The following is a 22,488-nucleotide window of genomic DNA, read 5'->3' on the forward strand; positions in this document are numbered from 1 at the left end:
GATTTTGATAAAATTGATAGTACAAATCTTAATATTATCCTTTGATTAACAGTCAAATCCAAAAATTGTGTGTTGCTTTTCTTCTCTTCGGGCTTTGCACACGATCGATTGATAGTGTTGCTTTGATGGTGGTTTCGTTGTGTTTGATCTTTTGTAGAGTCTTTATGTGAATTTATTCTCTTCGGACTTCATACTTTATCGATTGAGAAGGTGGTTATTGATTTCTTAAAAATGGATTGTGATACTTGATCTTTTGTAAAAATTTTGTGTGACTTTTCTTCTCTCCAAACTTTGCGTTTGATAGGCTAAGAATGATTTCTTGAATTTTGGATAAGGATTTTTAGGTTTGATCTTCTCTAAATGCTTGTTGTAGATTTTCTTTTCTCCGTGCTTGATCGATTAATAATGATTTCTTGATTTTTGAAAAATAACTTTTAGGCTTAATTTTCTCTTTAATTGGAGTTCAAGTCTCTTTTGAAGAATCTTGTTTTGACTTTAGATGATGGCTAAATAGCTTCTTCTTCTCTAGAGGGAGAGTTTCTGTCTTCTGAGAGAAAGTGATATTAGTCCCCTCCAAATAAGGGAAGCATTTGTATTTATAGACTTAAAGTCATTTAATTTTCTAATTATGCCCCGACTTATGGAATTTTGATTGGCTCATCTAAAGGTTAAGTTCGTCAAAATCCAAATTTTAAGATTTTATAAATTGTTGATCGGCCAAACTCATTTATTTTGGTGTAGAGCCCAATATTTAATATGTGGAACACTTGGATTTGTTGGATCATGTGCTTTATTTACAAAAACCTAAAATCCAATATTTAGAAGGTGTTTTCCCAATTAGCAGAGCCCAATTTGGATTTGTGGGTCCATTTATCATTTCTAAGGACTCTATTTTGATTTATAAGATTTGTGAGGATTTTCACAAAATTTTGTTACCCACTATTTTAATAATTTTTATTAGTATCTCTCATATTAGATCATAGACAAGAGGAGCATATCTTAATGGACGAAGATGGAAAATATATAAAAATATGTAGCTTTTGAGACGATAATTGGGATAAGATTTACACAAGTGATCGCTCTAATACCCATGGCACAAAAAATGAATCATAATCGGCACTTAGGATTCTTAATACATTGGGTTAGTTGGTAAATTAATTAGAAAATAGAGAAGCAAGCCCCTTGGTATTCAAAAATTCTAAGTGGTGAGTGGGGGGTGACAAAGACAAATCCTTTCCACCAACCTCTCTTTGAGCGGGATCTCAGGGATCTTCAGTCCACTTTATAAGCAAGAATGAAAGCAAATGTTGGAAAAAGGGAATGTATGTCTAAAAAAGTAGCTCTCAAGGAACATCTTCATGATAAACATAGACTATTGTTGAACTCTCATCTATTTATCTATCTATCTATCTATTTTACTATATTATCATCAAATCAAGATTAAAATAATAATTATACAAATCATAATAACAATAAATTTGTTTTTATTCTATAATTAATTATACTCTTGATCGAGAGACCCATAAGGATATAATGATTTGAAAGGTTATATAGTACTAAGTTGTTGCATAATTTAGATCATTCATTGCAAAAATGGATCATTTAGATATTCTTAAAACCTCTCAAAAAGTCAATAATTTGTTTTTAAACTAGAAGTCAACAATGAGATAGCTAGCCGTTCACTCTCATGTCCTGAATGAAGACATGATTACATACTCATACTCATACTCATACTCGATTAGAGATTAATCTCACGACGATCATGCCAACCCAAAACCATACTCAATAAGACTCATGACACAAAAGTGCTGACATTTGCTAGAGATAAACTTGAAGAATGATTCACAATTGATAGGCTGTCAAGCAAAGTATGTAGATAACTTTGAGTGTCACAGCCCAAGTTGGTTCGATGAATTTTGGAGATGATTTAGTATAAAAACTCAAAAAGAGTGGATTTACCAGTCGAACGTGAAACAACCCTTTAAGTTAGCTTGGAAACTCGGTCAAAGTTATGTGTGTCATTTTGGTCTAATATAATTTTTCGTCACATGTAGCAAGCAAATAAATACATTTATTAAATTTTATAATGTTAAAGATATTTATATATAATTTAAAAACAGAATTTACTAACTTGTCCAAGTCTGATTCATAAGGAGCTAGCTTGCTTGCAACACTGGCTCCTAATGTCCTTTGCAGGTTAAATGGCATATTATTTTGTGTCCTTTATTAATGTTGTTTCAACATTTTCTGTAGAAGAAGACATGGCTATAGATAGAGTGGAATTGAAGAACAATTTCATTTAACCGACGTCAAATATTTGGGATAAGCCTTTGATGATAATGAGGATTAGCCCATTTCCTTTATGAACATTGATGAAAATTTAACAAAAACAAAAGAATAATGCTGAAGCGACCTCAGGCAGAAATCTCATATAGCACATCTTGACATGAAAGTGTATGGGAACCACAGATGCTTTTCATTGAGATACGAATGGAAAAGCATCTATGGTTGCTATCGTCTTTCACATCAAGAAGTGCGATATGAGATTCCAGCTTGAGGTCACTCCAACACGACTCAAAACAAAAAACCATCTTATTGGTCATTTCTATGTCGATGGAACATCTTGTCATAATGGGCTTGAAATTCACTCATGGGCCTATCATAAAAAAGACGATGATAATTGCTGAAATCCAATAGCTCAAAAATGTTAGGGCATAAAATGGATTTGAATAAATCCATATTCATATCCAAATTTTTTTATCTGGATCTAAATCTGTCTTGGATCCGAATAGATGAAACTATATCTGAATCATTTTTTCACTTAAACCGAATCCAATCTAACTTGAATCAGGTCAGGTTGAATCGAATAATTATGGACAATTTAACATTTTTTTTCTGCTTTACTTCTTTAATATTTGCTATTCTATTCTATTTTACTGTTATAACTCTTTCATTTTCCAAAAAAATTATGTAGTAAAGTAGTAGAGAAGGATATTTTGAAAAATCTAAAATATAATTTTCCAAGTAATATATCATTCGAATCTAGATGGATTTGTATCCAACCCGGATCCAACCTGAGTCAAGGGGCATCAAACCATATTCGACATTTTTTATTTCGATCTACTCCATGGGTTCAAACCGGCTAAATTTGATTTTTGAAACACTAATACAACCCATGTTAAGCCCTAAAAAAATGTGCAGGTCTACCACACATTCATGAAGCCGTGGCGCCCTGTGCCATGATGAGCAATAAATAGAGGATTGGAATTGGGGTGCAATCCAACTCCCAGGACCACATAACATGCTCTCTTAGGCAGTTCTTTCGATCCCTAGACTACGAAGAGAACCAGCTAGAGGGACCAATCCACCAAGTCTCTGGTTCAACCTGGTGATTGAAAAGACGAACCATCTAGGTTTTTAGACAATCCGATTCAAGTCATGGAATAATCTTCCCAGGCAGGGAGGTTTAAACATTTATAGTTTAGTGACCCTTTTTTTTTCTTGCTTTCAATGCCCCGTTCCACACACATTATTATAGTGAGCATATTCCATCTGGCAAATTTTTCTTATGGCTTCCTCTCATACTTTTTTCTATAATTGATAAAGTGTGCGGCTTTGAAAATGACACAGTAGTCCTAAGATTCATGGTCTAGATCAGATTTTGTTGACGTCACGCTCTCCCAAGCATTGAAAAATGATACAAGAAAAAAGAGTTACAAAGGATTCGCTCCCCTTATTATAATCCATCGTATATTGTACTCTATTAATTATTGGATAATATATAATAATTACCCTTTAATATATCAATTTTTTTTGCCACAACTTTTAAAATAAATCGCAATTTCTTAATTTTATTTTATACAACTTTTAAATAAGAGTTTCATCTTGTACCAAAATGCTAATTGCAATGGATATGAATATGAAATAGGAAGTTTTAAATCTGAAGCTCTTCCGATTCAATTTTCATTGAATACATGAAGGACCTTAAAATCCGAAGCTCTTCTTTACGATGATAATGCCAAATTATCTAGTCATCTTATTTGTCTTTATGTTAATTGTTACAAACCTCTTGAATCTTCTCTTACATCATGGGTCCCAAGCTTGGATAAAAAAGTAGGATTACATAAGGTTGGTAGTTACTAGTTAGTATAGAGATTTACCACCTCAATCATACATTTAAATCAACTCATGTGAATGTTAAGAAAATATGTGGAATCAAAACATGAAAATGAATCGAAAAAACAAACACCAGATGCAATCACACAAAGAAAAATAGAGATTTTATGTGGTTCCCTCAAGATTGAGGTACGTCCATAGATCACACTAATTTCACTATGAGAAGAAAACTCGCAGTTAGAGATTATACCTTTTCACCAAAATGAGAAATATAAATACTCCATGAAATCTAACTTGGGTTTTATATAATATTAGTGAAATTATAAAAAACCCTTGAAAAAAGGTGAAGGTGTGGCTTGATTTACATGACCTCCTTGTTGACTAGTACTATCAAGCTCCACAAACCACAACAATGAGACACTTATCCCAAAAATGCAATTTTGAATTCAATAGAAAAACATGATTTGTTCAACGAACCCAAAATTTTTGGGGATAAACTAAGATTCATTTTATGATCATTGATCAAATTATGGTCACAATTTGTAAAGATATATTACATGCATTCATGGATTGCATACACATACAACTTTGCTCTGGAGTTTGCATTATCATTTTCATTGGTCCGAGAGCTGCTGTAGGCGGTTGATTTGTTAGAGCTAAGAATAATCTGACGTGCTTCGGCCAAGGAATAACACAATTGTTGTTCATCTCCACATGGAGATTGGTCCCATTTGACATGAAACATTTCTTTTCTTAGCGAAGCAGGCAAGGGGCCGTGTGTTAAATTGAGCTTTACATGTGGGTCGTTGCCATGTTCCCATTACAATTAGCAAAACCCAAGTGGGCGTACCAGGTTGCCCCCTCCAAAAAAACACCAGGGTTAGCCTCATCACACTCTTTGGAAGATGGTGCAGGTGGGTTCTATGTTCCCTTGCATATGCGAGCCTCTCTACTTTTCATGGCTCCCATACCCTATAATCTAACTTTCATGTGGTTCATTCAAAGTTACCCACGATGTGTACATGATAGTTGTAGTATCTTAGCTACTAGCGCATAGCCATATATAGGTGCATTAATTATATATTGGTGCATATGAGACATATATTGAATCACTACCCATTAATATAGACTAAGGCTGGAGTGACATTTTTGGAGTGATAAAAATGACATTTTGACGTGGTAGTTCGTATATAATTGTATATGCTTTTTACTCATATCTTGAGAAAAAGTATCTATGATTATGTGCACGCCACCACATCAAAATGTCATTTTTGTTACCTAAAAAAATGTCACCCCAGCATGACTCATTAATATATCCCATCACAATGCAAGTTATTGAGGAGAGAGAGAGAGAGATTAGAATATTCCAATATCTCTCTCTTTCAAGGTTATGTAAAAACAGTGGATAAGGTATCATAGGAGACATGTTTGTGGCCAACATTAACCCAATTGAGAGACACACACATCACATTAAGCTTAAAGTAGTTGGATTTGTCCCTCAGAATTATTCCATGGTGTTGGGATTTTTGACTTGATGTACAACTTGACTTTTTTACGTTTAGCTAATTGTGTATTCTTCCTCTCTTATGCCTTCGTTGTGGTACTATACAGTGTGGAGTAATGTGGGCTAGGGTTCCTCAAGTAGGTTATTTTTTCAATCAATTGGAATTTTTATCATGAATAGCAGTACTTTGAAAAAGGTGATTAGACATATACCAAAATGTTTCAGTCAATATCATAGATAACCTCTTATGTTTTCAAATTGATGACACACCCCCTTGACCTTGGTTTTGCAATAGAGACTATTGGCTAATTGGGCATCTATGTGGGCTCATTTCCATAATACACACACCCACATATATTAGGACTCTTCTGAGAGTTAAGGGTCCTAATTGGATTGAATCTCTATTTGATCAGGAGAATGTAATCTACAAAATCCCCTATTCCTATAAAAGGGTTGAGACACGTATGTGAGAGGCACAAAAAATTTATTTAGTTCTCTATGATTTTTAATCTCCTCTCTAAGTTCTACGAGATTTTGAGTTTCTATCGAAGATTCTAGGGTTTAAGATTTGAAAGTTTCGTGTTGCTCTAATAGTGTCAACATCAACGTCGATGGGTATTTGATCTCTGACAACCAATAAACGTGACGCGATTCCAAGTTGGATCTCCATTACACATAATGGGTAGGCTCCTCAAACTCTAACAGAGATTAAAGTAAAGTAAATAAATAAAAATAAAGACTTAAATGCCATTTTCTTATCCTCTAGAAGAACCTTTTGATTTTCTTCCCAACAACCACTCATTTTCAAGTTGTTAATCTCAAAGTTGAACTATTTTTAACGTGTTGATCAACCTTGTCTTCTAAGTGTCATAAAAAACCCTTGAAGTTTAAAAAGTGAAATCTAATCATATTTACACCAAAACCTCAAACTCACAAAATTTTCAGCAAGCGTGTATTATCTTTTATGGCTTGCTTATTGAGAGGCAAATGCTTACTCTATTTCTTTTGGTTTGTAAATATCTACTATCTTCCTAACTTTCAAGAAGGCCAAAAAAATCATTTTTTTTACTTCACTTATGGTCATCACTTAGTAACCACCAACTTGGTAGGTGAGATGAGGTGTCTAACACCTTCATTGTCTCACAACCTAATGTCCTTATCATTTATCTCCAGGTGAAGACTAGATTTGAGTCATTATATAATTAAAAAATCAAATTTCAAAACTTCTTTTATGTTATCCATTCACTTTTTAACTTTTTCAATGGTGGTGAGTCCTAAATCCAACTAGATGAGGTCAAAATCCATTGAACCTCGTGTATTTATAGTACTTCTCTAAAAATCATATCATGTGTTTGAAAGTTTGAAGTTTAAAGAAGATAGAAGAATCTAAAGAAAGTTGAAGGGTTAAAAACATTTACCCAAAGTTGAAGGCGACTGATTTGGGGAAGAAAATCAAGAGAATTTTGTTAAAGTTTGAAGACAGGTGTTTGAGTCTAAGTCAATTGAGGCATGTCATCAATTTGAAAATATTAAGGCATCTCAAATATTGACCAATAACGGGAGAGGGCATATCTAAATAATCTTTACTATGACAATGAGAGAAGGCAACGTATGACTAGTTGACACCAAAATTTGAGATGTCATAAATGCCCCTATTTTTATATTTAAATTTAATATAATTAAGGTCATTTTGATATATAAAAAAATGAACAAAATTACAACTTTGTTTATTTTTTAAAATTATCAAAATATCATCTTTTTTTATTTTTAAGTATGTAATCTTCAAACCCTTTAATCAATATTTTAAATTAGAAATAAACACTTTTTATACATGTGCTTGCACATGTCACTTTCTAGTCCTTTTCAAAAAGAAACTACTTTATTAAGACTTTTACGGCCATGTAAACTCCTCACCCCTCTAGAGTTTGTGACCTAGATTAGATCTAAATAAATAAATAAATAAATATAATCTGAATTCCAAAATTCTGAAATTTAAAATTCAAATATATATATATTTCTTACCTTTTAAAGTTCTTAAATTTTTGTGCTCTACATCTTATTGCGTATGATCATATTTTTGGATGCAACAAGGTGTTGTGGTTAGAGAACTTTCTCAACTAAGTTGGGAAAGATTTTTTTTTCAAAGAAAATTTGTATTATTTGAAAATAGAAAATTTTCTAGAAAATATAAAAGTAATTTTTTAACAAAAGAAATTTAATTCATTCTAATTCAAGCCCTATGAACTTTTACTTGGTTTAGAAAAGTATCTGCCCTTGAATTTAATCTCCCATTTGCCATATATTTGTGGTGGCTCCTTATTCCAAGAAATCTCATGAGAGATCAAAATCAAAGTACAAATACTGCAAAATATGTTAGGAATCTCTTTTGTTAATCATTAATCATATCTGAAAGATATTTTTATGCCACAGCAGATTGGAAAGGGCTGACCTTGCGTATGGATAACATTGCCCCTAATTTCTATAAATTACTCAAAAGCAATATTCAAATGTGGGTCAAGCATTACTAATAACAAGTGCTACTTTTATGTGCTAGCTAGAATATTTGGTATGACCACACATATACATGGGTATATACTTGTGATCCAATAAGTGGATTTATATATAGGGAAAAGGTTGCATGGATCGGGGGACCATGTAGAGAATGGACCAAGGTCCACATTTGGGCCACATGGATTATCCCATTGGTCGAAATGACAACTCAACCCTCTTGTTTGTGGTCTAGATTGAATTTGGAAAAAAAAAAAAAACCCTAAAAATATTTTTGGAGTCAGATCTTAAGTTTAAAAAGGATGGACATTGAACTCCTAGATTTAAAATTTAAATCCAACAGTGAAAAAAAATCACTTTTTCAATTATATTATTTGGGGAGTTCATAAAATTTCAAGTTCTATATACATGTGGCACCTGATGACATATTTGATCGCCAATGTGGTCTATAGAGATAGATGGTCTTTCAATCTATATAACCACATCTCATATATATAATGTGATAAAAAGAAAAGATGCATCTCACATGTATTGTAGATATGAAGGGTACTCAAGAAACGCGTAAACACCCATAAATATAATTGGAAGGGTAATGTCTTTGCCACAACCCACATGATGATCGACAAAAATGCTCTTTTTTATTATTTAATTCTAATTTTATTCCAAGAATATTTTAATATTCTCTTCTTCCAATTCCAGTCTCCTCACTCATAGTATCATGGGCCATGTCCAAAACCACGAGCCCCATATCATGTAAGACCAAATAGGAGACATTTATATTATATATAATACAAATATAATATCACAAGTTTAGGAATGAAGACTGAGTATCCCTAATTTTTTTATGTGTGTTTGTATGAGTTATGACCACTACAAATTTGTCATAGGGTAAATTCTAGAACTCGACACATTGGATATAAAAAGTGTCGACCACCAATAAACTTTTGCCACGTCTATCCAAAATAATTGAAAATTTTAATTACTAGAGTTTCCCTTCTTAAATATATATATATATATATATATATATATATATATATATATATATATATATTTTTTTTTTCTTTTTCTATGTACTTTTTTTAGGGCCCACAAGATTGGACATCATGTTTGCAGTGAAAGGTGGACCACTTCATGAAGGTTGTAAACTGGCATAATAATAATAGCATGGATTCAGTGATTATTTTCAAGGTACTAAAGGAAGATAAGTTTTCATGTGCAAAATATTGTGTCCTTGCTAAACTCTAGGAGAGTGCACGGTGGGGGATGGACTAGTCTCTAAAATGGGTCTTGTTAACGTGTGTTGAAATGCATTAAATACCCATTGGAACAAGCACCTTGGGTATTTTTGAGCTAAAAAAAAAATTGAAGGCAGTTTAGGTACAAAAATCAAATCACAAGGTGTATTTAACGCACTTTAATGTGTGTCTTAAGTGCGCACACACATTAACAGAATCCGTCTAAAATTAATGTCTAGTATTGAAAGTTTCAATGATCTTCCAAGACGAGTGAAGTGTTCTCTAATTGGAGCACAAATGGGTTTTATCAAATTTAGATTTCATACATGATTAATTATATCAAAGGTATGTCCCTAATTAATTTGATCTATCTTACCATTTTAATAAAAGCATTCATGTTTGGTATATAAAAAAAACGTATACAATAAATGAGTTAGATGAATTCGTGTTTAGTATATAAAAAAAATGTATACAATAAATGAGTTAGATGAGAAGAAAAAGACACTTCCTATATTAATGTATAGGGGTTTCCTAGGGATCAGTTTCCCTAAGGATTCGTGTGTGTGTGTGTGTGTGACACAAAATTCCCACTACATCAAAACCGTTCATGGTAATAGTAACACATGGCAAGGGTGGTGATGAAAAATAGGTAAGTAACAGTTGTAAGTGGGGGAATATCACAATTGATGACCGTCGTGAATACAAGTGATGAGTGCCACCTTTTTCTCTTTCTTAAGAGGGAGGTATGTGTCCCCTTGACCTCAGTCTTCTCTTTATAAACAATGAATTCTTTTTTTTTTTCCCCAGAACCAGTCATTTTCAATCCCCTCGACCTCCCTGGTAAATTGTTTAGAATTTTTTTAACCACATTTTCAATCAATCATTTTCAACCTTGTCTTAATCATTAAAGAAAACCCTTGATCATTTAAAACTCCATCATCGCTAGTCTTCCTCCCCCCCACTCATCCCCCACCAAAACAAAAAAAAAAAAAAATATATATATATATAAAAGAATATTAAAGTTAAATAGTACACTTAAAAAAAAAATTAGGCTGATATAAAATAAAATTTTGAAAGTCGATGAATAGGGTGTAGAAGCCCATAGGCCCATCTCAATCTCACAAAACAATCTTGTACGGTGAGGATTGTCCTAGGTTTATGTACAACCAAGATTATGATACTCAGGCAATGTGAGATCAGGGGAGGAGCTAGTAAGGAGTTGGTGGGGGTGCCCCCACAGAACTTTGAGACACCCCTATATTTTCAACTAATTATATGCTCATTTGTTCCCACACCCTCACCTTCCTCTAATTTTTGCCCCCCTTCTCATCTTCAATTTTTTGTTGATGAGATTGCTTTTGACTGGGCCTTCTCATATGCTAATTGGAAACGACCTAAATATCATTTTCTTCAATTTCTCATCAAAAACTTCTGAATTTCTCTCTAAAATCATTCATCTTCAAGTTCTTCAACTATATAACTATCTATAGTTTGCCCCCACTACAAGAAAATTTTTGCTCCACCCCTGTGTGGGACTATCTCTTACACTCTCCCTCACGTGTAATGTGTCTTTTACATCCCTGTAGTCCCTCGTTATGATACCATGTAGAAGCCCATGAACCTAACTCATCTTCACAAAAATTGGTTTGTAAAGTGAGGATTGCCTCAGGTTTATTTACGGTCCAAGATCATGATACCCAAGCGATATCGGACCATCTCTTACATAGGGTACACAGAGGTTGCTTTGGGAAAGAAAAATCAAGGGTCTTTATTTCTATGTTGAAGATAACGGTATTTAGGTCATTTTATTAATCTATAGAGATGATCAAGGTCAAGAAGACATGTCATCCGTTTGAAAACATGGGGGGAAGTAACTCAAAGATACTGCAAAACGTACGTGAAGGGATATATCTAAATCACCCAATTTATTATAGGTTAATTAAACTTAAATTAAATACTACAAAATATCTTCTATATTCTATGTGCCAACCCAAGTTCGAGAGCAGTCTCGTAATTAGAAACAAAAGCGCGTCATCTTTGAAATATTGACTTCTAAGTACTATGATAATCTTCGTGGGGTGGGGTCATCTTATTGATTTAAAGATTTCTTGCAAAGCAAGCATACCTTGCGTAGAAGATGACGAGGGTTCCAACGTTTAATAACTTGAAGAACCCACCAATCTGTGTTGAGTCAACCTGTTAATCGTGAGTCAACTTTGGGAGAGTGGAAAAATAAACTAAAACATACTAGTGGATGAATTGTGCTTTTGATAATGATTTAAAACATCTAACTATTATTTGTTAATTATTATTTTTTCAATTGATTTAAAAGTTTTATATTAATATTTTACTTTTATAATATATGTGTCATTTAATGTAATAGAAAGATATTTCATAATTTGACTAAAATGAATTTGATTATATTAAATTTAAATGTTTAAGTGAGGGTATTTTTGAAATCTAAATTTTAGTGTTGAACCACTCCTACTCGACCTTCTCTTGTTATAATAGTAAAGATATAAGAAAGTTTGAATGTGATGTGAGGGTATTTTTGTAATCTAAAAAAGAAATAACTAATTAAGAACTCTTTATAATAATTAGGTAAGGGGTCTACTAAATTGTTTAAATGTATTAATTGATGCATTTAAGGTATTTTTGTAATTTTATTTTTGATGAAAAAGATCTTAATAATAAAAAGTTTTATGAAAATATGTGAAATTTTTTTTATTATTATTATTTTAAATTTTAAGATTTGGTGTCGATGACATCTTAGTCAACCTAATCTCTCATTATAATAATAAAGAACAAATTTGCTAAGTTGATTAAAGTCTGTGAATATTGAATCAATGGGTTTAAAGCCCACATCATCACCTATAAATTTTTGGCCAATAATCTCATTAAGTAAAGTTAAAGATAAAAGAAAAATGCAAAATCTTTGTTATCTGAAAGTTTTAGACTCGTCCGAGTTACGAGTTGACTCGTCCGTTTTAAGATTATGGTTAATTTAAAGGGGTCATCGGTCAACCCCTCTTTCTCTGACTAGAATGATGGAGGGAGTTGTTTGTCTGGATTTCACGATCTTTTTAAAAGAGGGGAAAGAAAGAAAGAAACCTTAGTGACACCTCACCAGTGTCAAGAGTCTGAACCACCAAAAAAGAAAAAAAACAATCCTTATCAAACCCTACTGATACGGCTTAAACACGTTGAGACTTTCCACAATTACTGTGACGGTGACAACAAGTACTCCTGTCGGTTGGAAATTTTATAGAAGAAAAGAAACTGATAACGTCGGCAATATGAAACCGTCTTGTAGGCGCTAATCTCGGCGCTGCCACTCCAGATTTCTCCACAAACTCACAAGCAATATTATTGACTATTTCTTATAATTAAGTTTCTTTTTTTTACTATAGAAGCAATTGTTTGGTTCCAATATCTCAATATGTTGTTTAATTATAAAACTGAACAATTTAGTTGAATTTAAAGAAACAAACTCAGCTTTTACAGACAAGCTTGGGACACTTCAAATCCACAACATGGACCGAGTGATCTTGCTACTTTAAAAAGAGACTGAGCAAAAAAAAAACAAAAAACAAAACAAAAAAATTTAATAATAATCAAAGAAGATCAATTTTGAGATGTTCACACCGATCGAATTAACGTTCAGGTTCGTGATCATAAGATGATAATCGTAATACCCATTTAGTTAATGCCTTTCTTCTCGAGTTTCCAATCCTTCCACGATGGCTTCGGATGTTTTCTTCATCCACAAAGGATTTAATTCGTTGCATCGACAAGTTCAATGTTTCTTCGGACATGTTAGCAAAGCATACTCGAAACCAACCAGGTTCGGTGCAATGGCATGAAGAACCAGGAGAGATGTTTAATCTAACTTCGTAGAGAATTTTCTTCCATAGTTCCATTTCTGATTCAAATGTCTTCCATCTTAGAAGATGTCTCATGTCAACCCAACAGAACAAACCAGCATTGCTACTCAAACAATTAATACCCGCATTTCGAAGACCATCAACGAGCATGTCGTGTCGTTTCTTCAGCCTCTTTTGGTTCTCAATAATGTAATTGCTTGTGAATTTGTCATCGGAGAGAATTTCAGAGAGAAGATATTGTGTTTGGGAAGAAATAAGGCCAAAGCTTGACATTTTGGTTGCTGCAGCGACGACAGCATCATCGTTGGAGTAAATTGCACCAATTCGAAATCCTGGGAGGCCTAAGTCCTTTGAGAGACTGTAAACAATGTGAATTCGGTACCAAACATCGGTTTTCTCAAGGTTTCTTTCCTTTATAGCTTCTGATATACTAATGAAGCCTGGTTGATCAAAGACCGTCCCCGAATAAATCTCATCGCTTATTAGATGGATTTTTTTTGTGTCGATAAAGTTAATGAGGAGGTTGAGCTCATCTCGGCTTATCGTTGTGCCTAATGGGTTCGAAGGGTTGGTGATTAACACTCCTTTAACTTTCAACTTACGCTTGTGGGCTTGTTTATAAGCTTCTTCGAGTGCTGATTCAGTAATTTGAAAGCCATTTGAGCTTGAACAATGTATCGGAACAATCTCAACTCCAGTTCTCCATTTGAGATCTCTGTCAAACCTATAGAAGAATCCGAAAGGAAAATTAAGTACATTTCATACATAAATAGTATCAATCTAATCTAATTGATGCTAATCTAAATCCTAAAGATGTTTGTTGAGATGCACGTAATAATGACATAGTGCATGTCATATGTACATTATTACATTGCATATATCTTTAATAAATATATATTAAAGATATATTAATTAGCGGGACACGACAAAAAATAAGGGATAGAGCAACAGTAAGATAAGAAAAATTACCCTGGATAGTAAGGGGTGGGGAGAAGGAAAGCTTCGCCATGGTTGGCAAGGCAAAACATGAGAGTCTCATTAGCTGAAGTTGCACCAGCAGTGAGGACCAGCTTGTTTGGATCAAAATTGACTTTGTTCCCTCTAATTTTCGCCATAAATTCTGCTAATGCCTGCGAATATTATCCAATCCAAGGTTAGAATTTAGATATTAAGCATTATAATTGATATCTTGAAAGACCTTTATTTCATTTCTAGTACCTTTGTCTTTCTTATAAAAGATATAATTTTGAACCTTAATTAAAATTGTGACGTCACATCAAATCAATGCTTTTTTTTTTTTTTTGGGCTAAACTATATAAGAAAAAAATAAAAATTAATTACATTTTTAAAAGCAGGAAGGCCGTGATAATCTTGGTAGAGAGCAAGTTCTCTAAATATTGATTCTCCATCTTTCTTGAACTGGGATGCATCAGGGTTATTCATGAGCCATGATTCGAGAAGATCGAATGAGAGCTGTAGAAGGAAAGATTGAAGATTTTATTATTTGAATGGTAATTAATATAAGTATAGTATATGGGGATCAAAAATTGATAAAAACCATTAAAAATAAATAAAATTCTGACCTGATTTTCGGCTAGACCCATCTGAATAATTCCTGTTGGATTATGAACCTCATCATATGGGCTCTTCTCATATTCCTGCCATCCAAGGAAGTAAGAAGAATCTTGCCCATGCGAGTTGCACGTGGCTCTTTTTGATAGAAATTTCATTATCATTGTATGTGTAGAGTAGAGATTAAAGACCTCGAAAGGTAGCAAATATTTGCAAAAGAGATCTTTTTAGAAAAAAGCTTCAAAGAAAGAGAGAGAGAGAGAGAGTTTGGGGTGGAAGAATGAAGAGGTCTTCCTTGTCTTGGAGAGGTTACAATGACTTGGAGAGCTTGCAATGTAACATATAAATAGGAATTTGCAATGGTGGTCTTCAAGTCTACTGCTTTGACCACATATACAAGAAGGAGAGATTCTAGAAAGATTCTAGTGTCCAACGTCGTTGGACACAAGTCCATCCAATAAATCAATAAGATATTGACGTGTCACAATAATACTCCCTTTATGTTTTTTTTTCTTAAAAATGATTCCTAAACTAACTATACAATCTTTCCACATGTCACTATCTCATTAGTTCGTTGGATACTATGTGTTTCACAACGATTGCACCATATACAGTCCAAGTGAGAGGGGAAAAAAAAGAAACAAAAATAAATAGTAATATTTTGGGGTTTTGTTGGAAAAACCCTACCGACAAGAATCTCTTAGAAAATGCCCCCTCTACCCTAATGCCATGCAACTGGGACCATAGCTGCTCCCTGGTCCAGTGGTCCTCTACTACACTGGGCCCACCACCTTTCATCCTCTTCAGTCTTGACCCCATTTTCTCTTAAATTACCTTTCTCATCAAAGTCAAATCTATTGCTCCTTAATTTTTTTTAATTTATTTATCGGTATTGCTCCTTAATTTTAATTTTTAATTTCTAATTTTATTTATTTATCGGTATAAGCTCCTTAATGTTTCATAACTTACCTTCTGATTTTGACATATATTGTTAGAAATTAGACAGTTTTGATTGGTGATTTTCTTGATGTAGACATTACACCCTCGGGATTCACACCATCCACTTCCAAGTATCACGTATGGGTCTTAACCATGTCTCCAAAATCATTCTAACCACTTGATTTGGTGGGCCCTTGGAGCATAAGTTTTGTTGTTGGCCATTATCAACGGGATGGTTATTATTTCAACGGTTTAGATTGATAGAGTTTCTTCACTGGGTAGGTACGTGGATACAATTTATACTTTCTACCACATTTGATTTTATTATATGTTGACTTTGAAAAATAAACCCATTTGTAGGCTTTGATTAGGGTTTTCTAATTTTTGATCTTTTTAGCACGTAGAGTTATTATTTGCCCTTCCCGGACTACTCGACTATATGATATGATGTTAACAGTTAATTTTTGATATACTTACTAAAATGCCATGTGGCACATTATCTTGGCCCACCGATCTACTCATTAGTAGACCTACACACCAAATAGGAGCGAGACCAGGATTTTGCCCACGTCGGGGCAACTAAGTGTGGAATAAAAATTTGATTTTTTTTTTTTTTTTTTAATGTTTTAATGAGTAGGGAGGAGTAATAGTGATGGAATTTTTTTTTTATTTTTTTATATGTCACAATAACTTAGTAATCTTTAAAGAGGTTGAAAATTCTAGTGGGGCAAGTGTTATATTACCCCCATTGTAAATCTGTACGACACCAAAAATCAGTTTCGTTAATCATTTCTGTCTAATATGAGCATATATATCTTGGGAAGAGTGAAAAACAGATCAAAATAAAATCTTTCCAAATCACCAATCATGCCTTTGTGTGTGAGTGTGTGTGTGAGAGTTTGTCCACTAAAGGGTGGGTGGACCAATCTTTCATAGATTGGGACTAAAATAGTGCAATAAGTGACATTTTAATTTTTTGTATTGGGATCAGCAAATCAGCATCCATTATTTGGCCTAAAAAAAAAAACAGTCTCATTCACTTTTACTTCAACCACTAACCACCCAAATGGCCGTATGGTTTGTAGCTCACAGATTTCTAAATTCTCCCCTGTAAAAGGTAAAACCTTCTAAACATGAAATGGTGTTGTTTGGTGCACCATTAAATTAATTGATTGGTTAAAAACTACAAACTTCTTGTAAGTAATAATGCTCCTTTTAGGTAAAAAAAAAAAAAGAGACTTTTTTTAGCCTTAAGGAAATAATTATAATTAATTAATAGTTTGGTGGAAGAAAAGAGAGAGGTTGGTGAGATGGGCCGGCTCTTGGACTTGGACCTATCTTTTTGTGTCGTAATTTTCAAGAAATTTTATTTAATTTAGCATATGGGTTGGGTCATGATCATAGTAACCAAGTTTGGATTTGTTAATTATTTGACGGGTTCAGAACGATTAATTCATATAATGGGGGAAAACTTAAGTAAAAAGTTGAAAAACCATTGGCAGATGTACAAATGATATTTTTGGGTTTCTTACGACTTAAAATCCTATTTTGTTTTTAGAATTGAATGTTGAAGAAATAAAAATTGTGAGGATTAAAAGAAAAAATGTGACCATATTAATTTGATGATTAATCAATAAGCCAACAATTAATTCACAATAATTTGACGATTAAACGATAAACCGCCAATTAATTCACTAATTTAATCAAGTATTCCCTCGAAGAATTTGTCAACATGCATGGTCTTGATATTGAAGAGAAACAACTAACAGTAGGAATGGACACTCTTGCCAGTGTTCATGATCAAACAACTTCTTTGTAAGTAGATTAAGTGTGAAACTTCCAAAAAGAGAGAGGTCTTAAGTTCAAGTCCCCTGGTCGGCCACTCATAGGGATATATCTAAGCTTACCTGGAATGTGTGGTTTGTGAGATATTATATATAATTAGGGAATTTGAACGAGATATGGAGCTCTAAGAGGCCAGTTGCCTCGTCTCTACTAGTCGGGCCTACTGATTCAAACAGCCCCGTTGTAAAAAAAAAAAAAAAAAGTGTGAAACCATTTGAAATCGTCTTTGACTTGTAGAGTTTTCCCACTTAGAGACTGCCAATACTGTTGTCAATCCATGAAAGATGATCTGAGCAGAGACTTTCTATGGGCTTCATAGGGGCCAGCTATGATCTCAATAAAAGTGTTTTTATGGAATCACTTTTCCGACAATGTCATGCTTTTTAAGATTTAGAAGTACTTGTAGAAATTGTGGGGAATTTGATTAAGAGTTTCACATTTTCTTCATTTTAGATTCTGTTTGATTGACCGAATTATAATGTTCCTTGAATAAAAGGAGTTAATTCTAAAAACATTCCATGGATATTTTAGTCATTAAAATAAAAATTAGGGGCATTTTTTTCCAATAATTCGTAACATTGGCTCTAATCAATTTATGAAAAAGTCAAAATCCAAAAGTAGGTTTTGACAAATTGGGTATTATTTAGCTTCTGACTTGTACAGAAATTTGATGACTGGGTGCACATCAAAATAGATTTTGGGACATAAAATGTGTTTTTAATGGGTCGAGAAACCAAATTCTATCAGAAGCTGCACCAAATGCAACCCATGTTGCTAGGCTATATCTATAAATCTCTTGCCAGGTGTTGGACCTGGAATATCTATATAAATACGGGCAATGGGCCCATGAAAAGTTCAACAAATAGTTCAGGGAAAATGATTTTAACTTTCTCGTTTGGGCGTGCGAAAATGATTTTCTAGTATTTATGACCTCAAAGAAAATGACTTCCCTTCCCTTATATGACCTATCTTGTCTGAAAAATTCATTTGTTTAGGATTATTATTTTTTTTTTTTTGAAAAAATAATTTATTTTCTAGAAAATTTAATTTCTAAGTCATACATACACAACACCCTAGATTTATTTAGCTTTAATAGATGAATTTTTAGAACTTGGGAAGGAATAATTGAGGGGGCACGTGGATTGTAGTAGAAGAAGGGTCATTGGGTCATGTGAGAGCTTCATGAAGGTGTCCCCATCACACCTCCAAGAACATACACTAGTCCATGGTGACAACTAACATGACGCGCACGTTAGTCCATGCCTCACATAGTCCCCAATGAGACAAGGACATGGACTCCTTGCTTCCTTTCTTCAAGAACGTTGGGTCCCCTCTTTGAATTTGCCTTCCAAGACTCTCTTTTTTATTTATTTTCCACCTTAACAACCCTTTCCATGATCTAGACCTACCCCTCCTGCATGTTTTCATCCATATTTAGAGATACCCCCATGACATGTCCCCCCCTTTGACTTAAATTTTGTCCAAAACACTAATGTTAAATAATCCAAATGCGTTTGTCTACAAACTTTCATCTTCAAGTTTTTAACTTCTTCCAAACATAGCTAATTATTTCTTGTGTAAAATCCTCGATTTTTTTTTTTCTTTCCAAAATCTGATCGTATTCTTGAGATTTGAAGGTCGAAAAGGAGAGAAAATTTTCGTGTAATGATTTTTTGCCATAAATCGTAAATCATTTGTTTTGGGATACACATAATCATAAATATTTTCTTGTGTATCCTGAAGTAAATGATCTACGGTTATGTGATGAGGGTGTGTGTTAGAAAGGGGCGTCATATTATCATGAATCAAAATTATTAATCTTTAAAATAAATTATTTTTAATCAATCAAATCAATGCCAGAGAAACTCTAGATATTTCTATCAAAAAAATCTATCCTTGTGCTTCACCAAAATTTATATCTTATTCCCGAGGTTTGAAAAAACAATAGAATCTTATATTAAAAATAATGATAGAAAACAAGTTGAAGATGACTGATCTTGAAAAAAAATCAATAGGTTTTCAGATAGAGATTGAAGATAAGGGCATTGGGTTATTTACTTAGTCTCAAAGAACAAAACGTACACGGGTCATCTCTAATATTAAACAAAACATAGACATGCTTGTCTAAGTCACCCTACCCATTATTAAGGAAATATTCAACTCTCTTTGAAACTTTAAAGCTAAAAAAAAAAATGTATTAAGGTCAATGAAAACTACTGATGCCAACTCAACTAACGAAGAAATTTTGTGGGTTTCAATTTTGACTGATAAAAGTTTTGAATCTTATTCAAATTATAGAGAGTGTGAAGTGGAAGTTTTGAAACTTAATTGAGTTTTAAAAATTCCTCTTGACCCATTATGATAATTGAATTTGTGGGAGAAAGAAATGCCTACACCAGTTATTTTAGTCAAATTTTAGTCTATCAAGCCTAATCAGATGTAGTCTTCTTCAAATTGGATACTAAAACCTTATAATAATCAGTAGAGTGAAAATATTTTGCCCATAATCATGGAAAAAATTAATTAATATTTTTTTAACGAAAAACAAATTTCTAGGAAAATGAAGGAAATAAACAAAAATAAAATTTCAAGAACTTTTAAAATCAAATCTCCTATTAATTCAAGTATGTCAATATCCACTCTCACTATCTTGGGGTTTCAATGATTTGTGGATCTTAATAAAGTTAATTGTGGGGCAAAAATGACAGCACATCATTTATTACTGATAAGTTGAATATGATTGAGGTAATAAATATGTGAGGCTATTAAATGTACTTATGAGTATTAATCAAAGTGAAAGATACATTATAGAATTGGATCCACAAAAATGATATACGGTTCATATAGTTGAAAATAACTGTTAAATTGGCACACTTGTGGTCAAACACGTGTGCATGTGAAATGTGACTCTTATGTGGGAGTTTATTGGAACCACCCCTCATATTATTATTATTATTATTATTTTGAGTATTTTTGAAATTCTTTGTAGATTTCACCTGATCAAATAATTGTATATTAATGTGAATGGATATTAGCATCTTCTCTTTTGACCCCACAACATCAAGTTGCATATTTGTTCATAAATATGTGGGATTTGGTTGAGGCTACCTACCCACCAAATACCCATCAAATGTAAATGAGGACAATACTATTATGTCCCTTAGGTAATTGAATACTCAATGACCCCACAATCTAAAATTCCATGTGACATACTTTTCCGAGCCCAGGCCGACCTCTTAGCTCATGAAAAAAAAACTTCGTTATCTCGCCGTCTTTCCTTTATCAGTAACTAGAAGGTTGCATGTGCAAACACAAATGTATTTGAAGGACTTATCTATAATTTAAAATATTTATTAAAAAGTGATTTTGAAGATTACGTAGTAAAAAAGATATATTTGTAATTTTGAAAATTAACCAAAGTGATTTTGGATTTTGAGATGTGGGAATGCAAATTTCTTGGGTTTTGACCAAAATGACCATGATTATATTAAATTGAAATATAAAATAAGGGTGTTTATGGACACTCCAATTTTGGTGTCGAACCACTTATTCTATTCTTTCTTTCATTATGATAGGAAATATATTTTGTACCCTGTTAATATAGAAATTATTCGTGCTGCCACGAGTGAAAAAACATCTACGACTCCCACATGCTTCCATGTCAGGAAAGTGAGATATGAGGTACAAACTTGAGGTCACTTCAGCATTATTCTTTCGAAATTTTGGAAAGTCGCAAAGCATTACAATGTAAAATTCCATACAAATTCTCGTGGAAACAAAATTTCGGTCTTCTACAATGACTTTTGGGATGGAAAAGTTATCTACCATTTCTTAAGAAAAATCGTGACGACCATTTGATAAAATTTTGCGATGATATGTAGAAGGGCAATCAATCAGTTGAAGATAACATGTACAAATATTGTTTTATTTACCCAAAAGAATTCTAAGATGATATGTAGAGGAGACAACCAAACACCTAAAGATGACAAAAATTAATTTTACGCTAATTTAGGATGATACGAGAGGATAGGAAGAAGGCCATAAAGTCAAAACCTAACTAATGAATCCAACTAAAATCGCTATCAACATTAATATTATATGATGAAGTTTACATGTACAAACAAGCACCAAGCTGGTGAGGACCCATTTACAAGCATATATCAAGTTATTTATGGACAGCACCCACACTTGGTTTAGTTTTGGCACAATCAACATCAAGGATCTTTTTAACAATGTTATTTCAATTAATCCAAATAAAACAAAACATTATTTGATTTAATACAAATAAAACAAAACCAAAAGCTATTCATGTTAGAGTATTTGGATTGTGGGGTTGTTGTCTTTGATGGGTACTTTTACAGCTCCTCATGAAAGTGATCTTGTTCATAAATGATCCATCAATGGCCGACATCTCCATGCTCTCTTCAGTTTGACCTCTAGACTTAAAAACTGCTTTGATATCGTCTTTATCTATGATTTTGTCCTAAATATTGGGGGTTTGGAAACGTGAACCCTTAAAGTTTATCTAAGTATCCGTACCATTATCAACTTAATTGTTGGATCAATTGTTCATGTTACATGACATGAAGAAAAAAATTTGTCTCTAAAGAAGACATTGAAATGACATGAATACAGTTGTAATATTGTAATGTGTTTATTTTTATAATCAATGTTATTATTTGATAGGCTAATTTAGAAATATCATACCCTTAACCATGGTTTAAAATTTTGTCTCGAGCTAAATATTTCAATCAAGAGAAAAATTGATACCATTTCAATCAAAATATTCCAAAATATGGCATCTATCGGGATCAATGTTCATAATGATTTAGACCGTTATAGACAAGTATGCACTGATATAATCAGATTTTTTGAACCATACCCT

The 22,488-nt window shown here is 33.0% G+C and overlaps 1 protein-coding gene across 1 annotated transcript; it reads right to left on the reverse strand.

Annotated features, from left to right (window-relative positions):
• Positions 1–13,016: 13,016 nt before the first annotated feature.
• Positions 13,017–15,079, reverse strand: LOC147406963 (1-aminocyclopropane-1-carboxylate synthase 3-like). The gene is made up of 4 exons (XM_086432807.1): positions 14,831–15,079; positions 14,589–14,720; positions 14,217–14,377; positions 13,017–13,971 (listed from the first exon to the last, which is right to left on the reverse strand). Exons 1-4 carry the CDS (start codon positions 14,981–14,983, stop codon positions 13,017–13,019), a joined length of 1,401 nt encoding a protein of 466 aa, XP_086288933.1. The 5' UTR covers positions 14,984–15,079.
• Between the last annotated feature and the right edge of the window lie 7,409 nt (positions 15,080–22,488).

The sequence above is a fragment of the Akebia trifoliata genome, chromosome 3 (assembly GCF_017979445.1).
Source record: "Akebia trifoliata isolate Shusen 1 chromosome 3, ASM1797944v1, whole genome shotgun sequence".
Taxonomy (NCBI): domain Eukaryota; kingdom Viridiplantae; phylum Streptophyta; class Magnoliopsida; order Ranunculales; family Lardizabalaceae; genus Akebia; species Akebia trifoliata.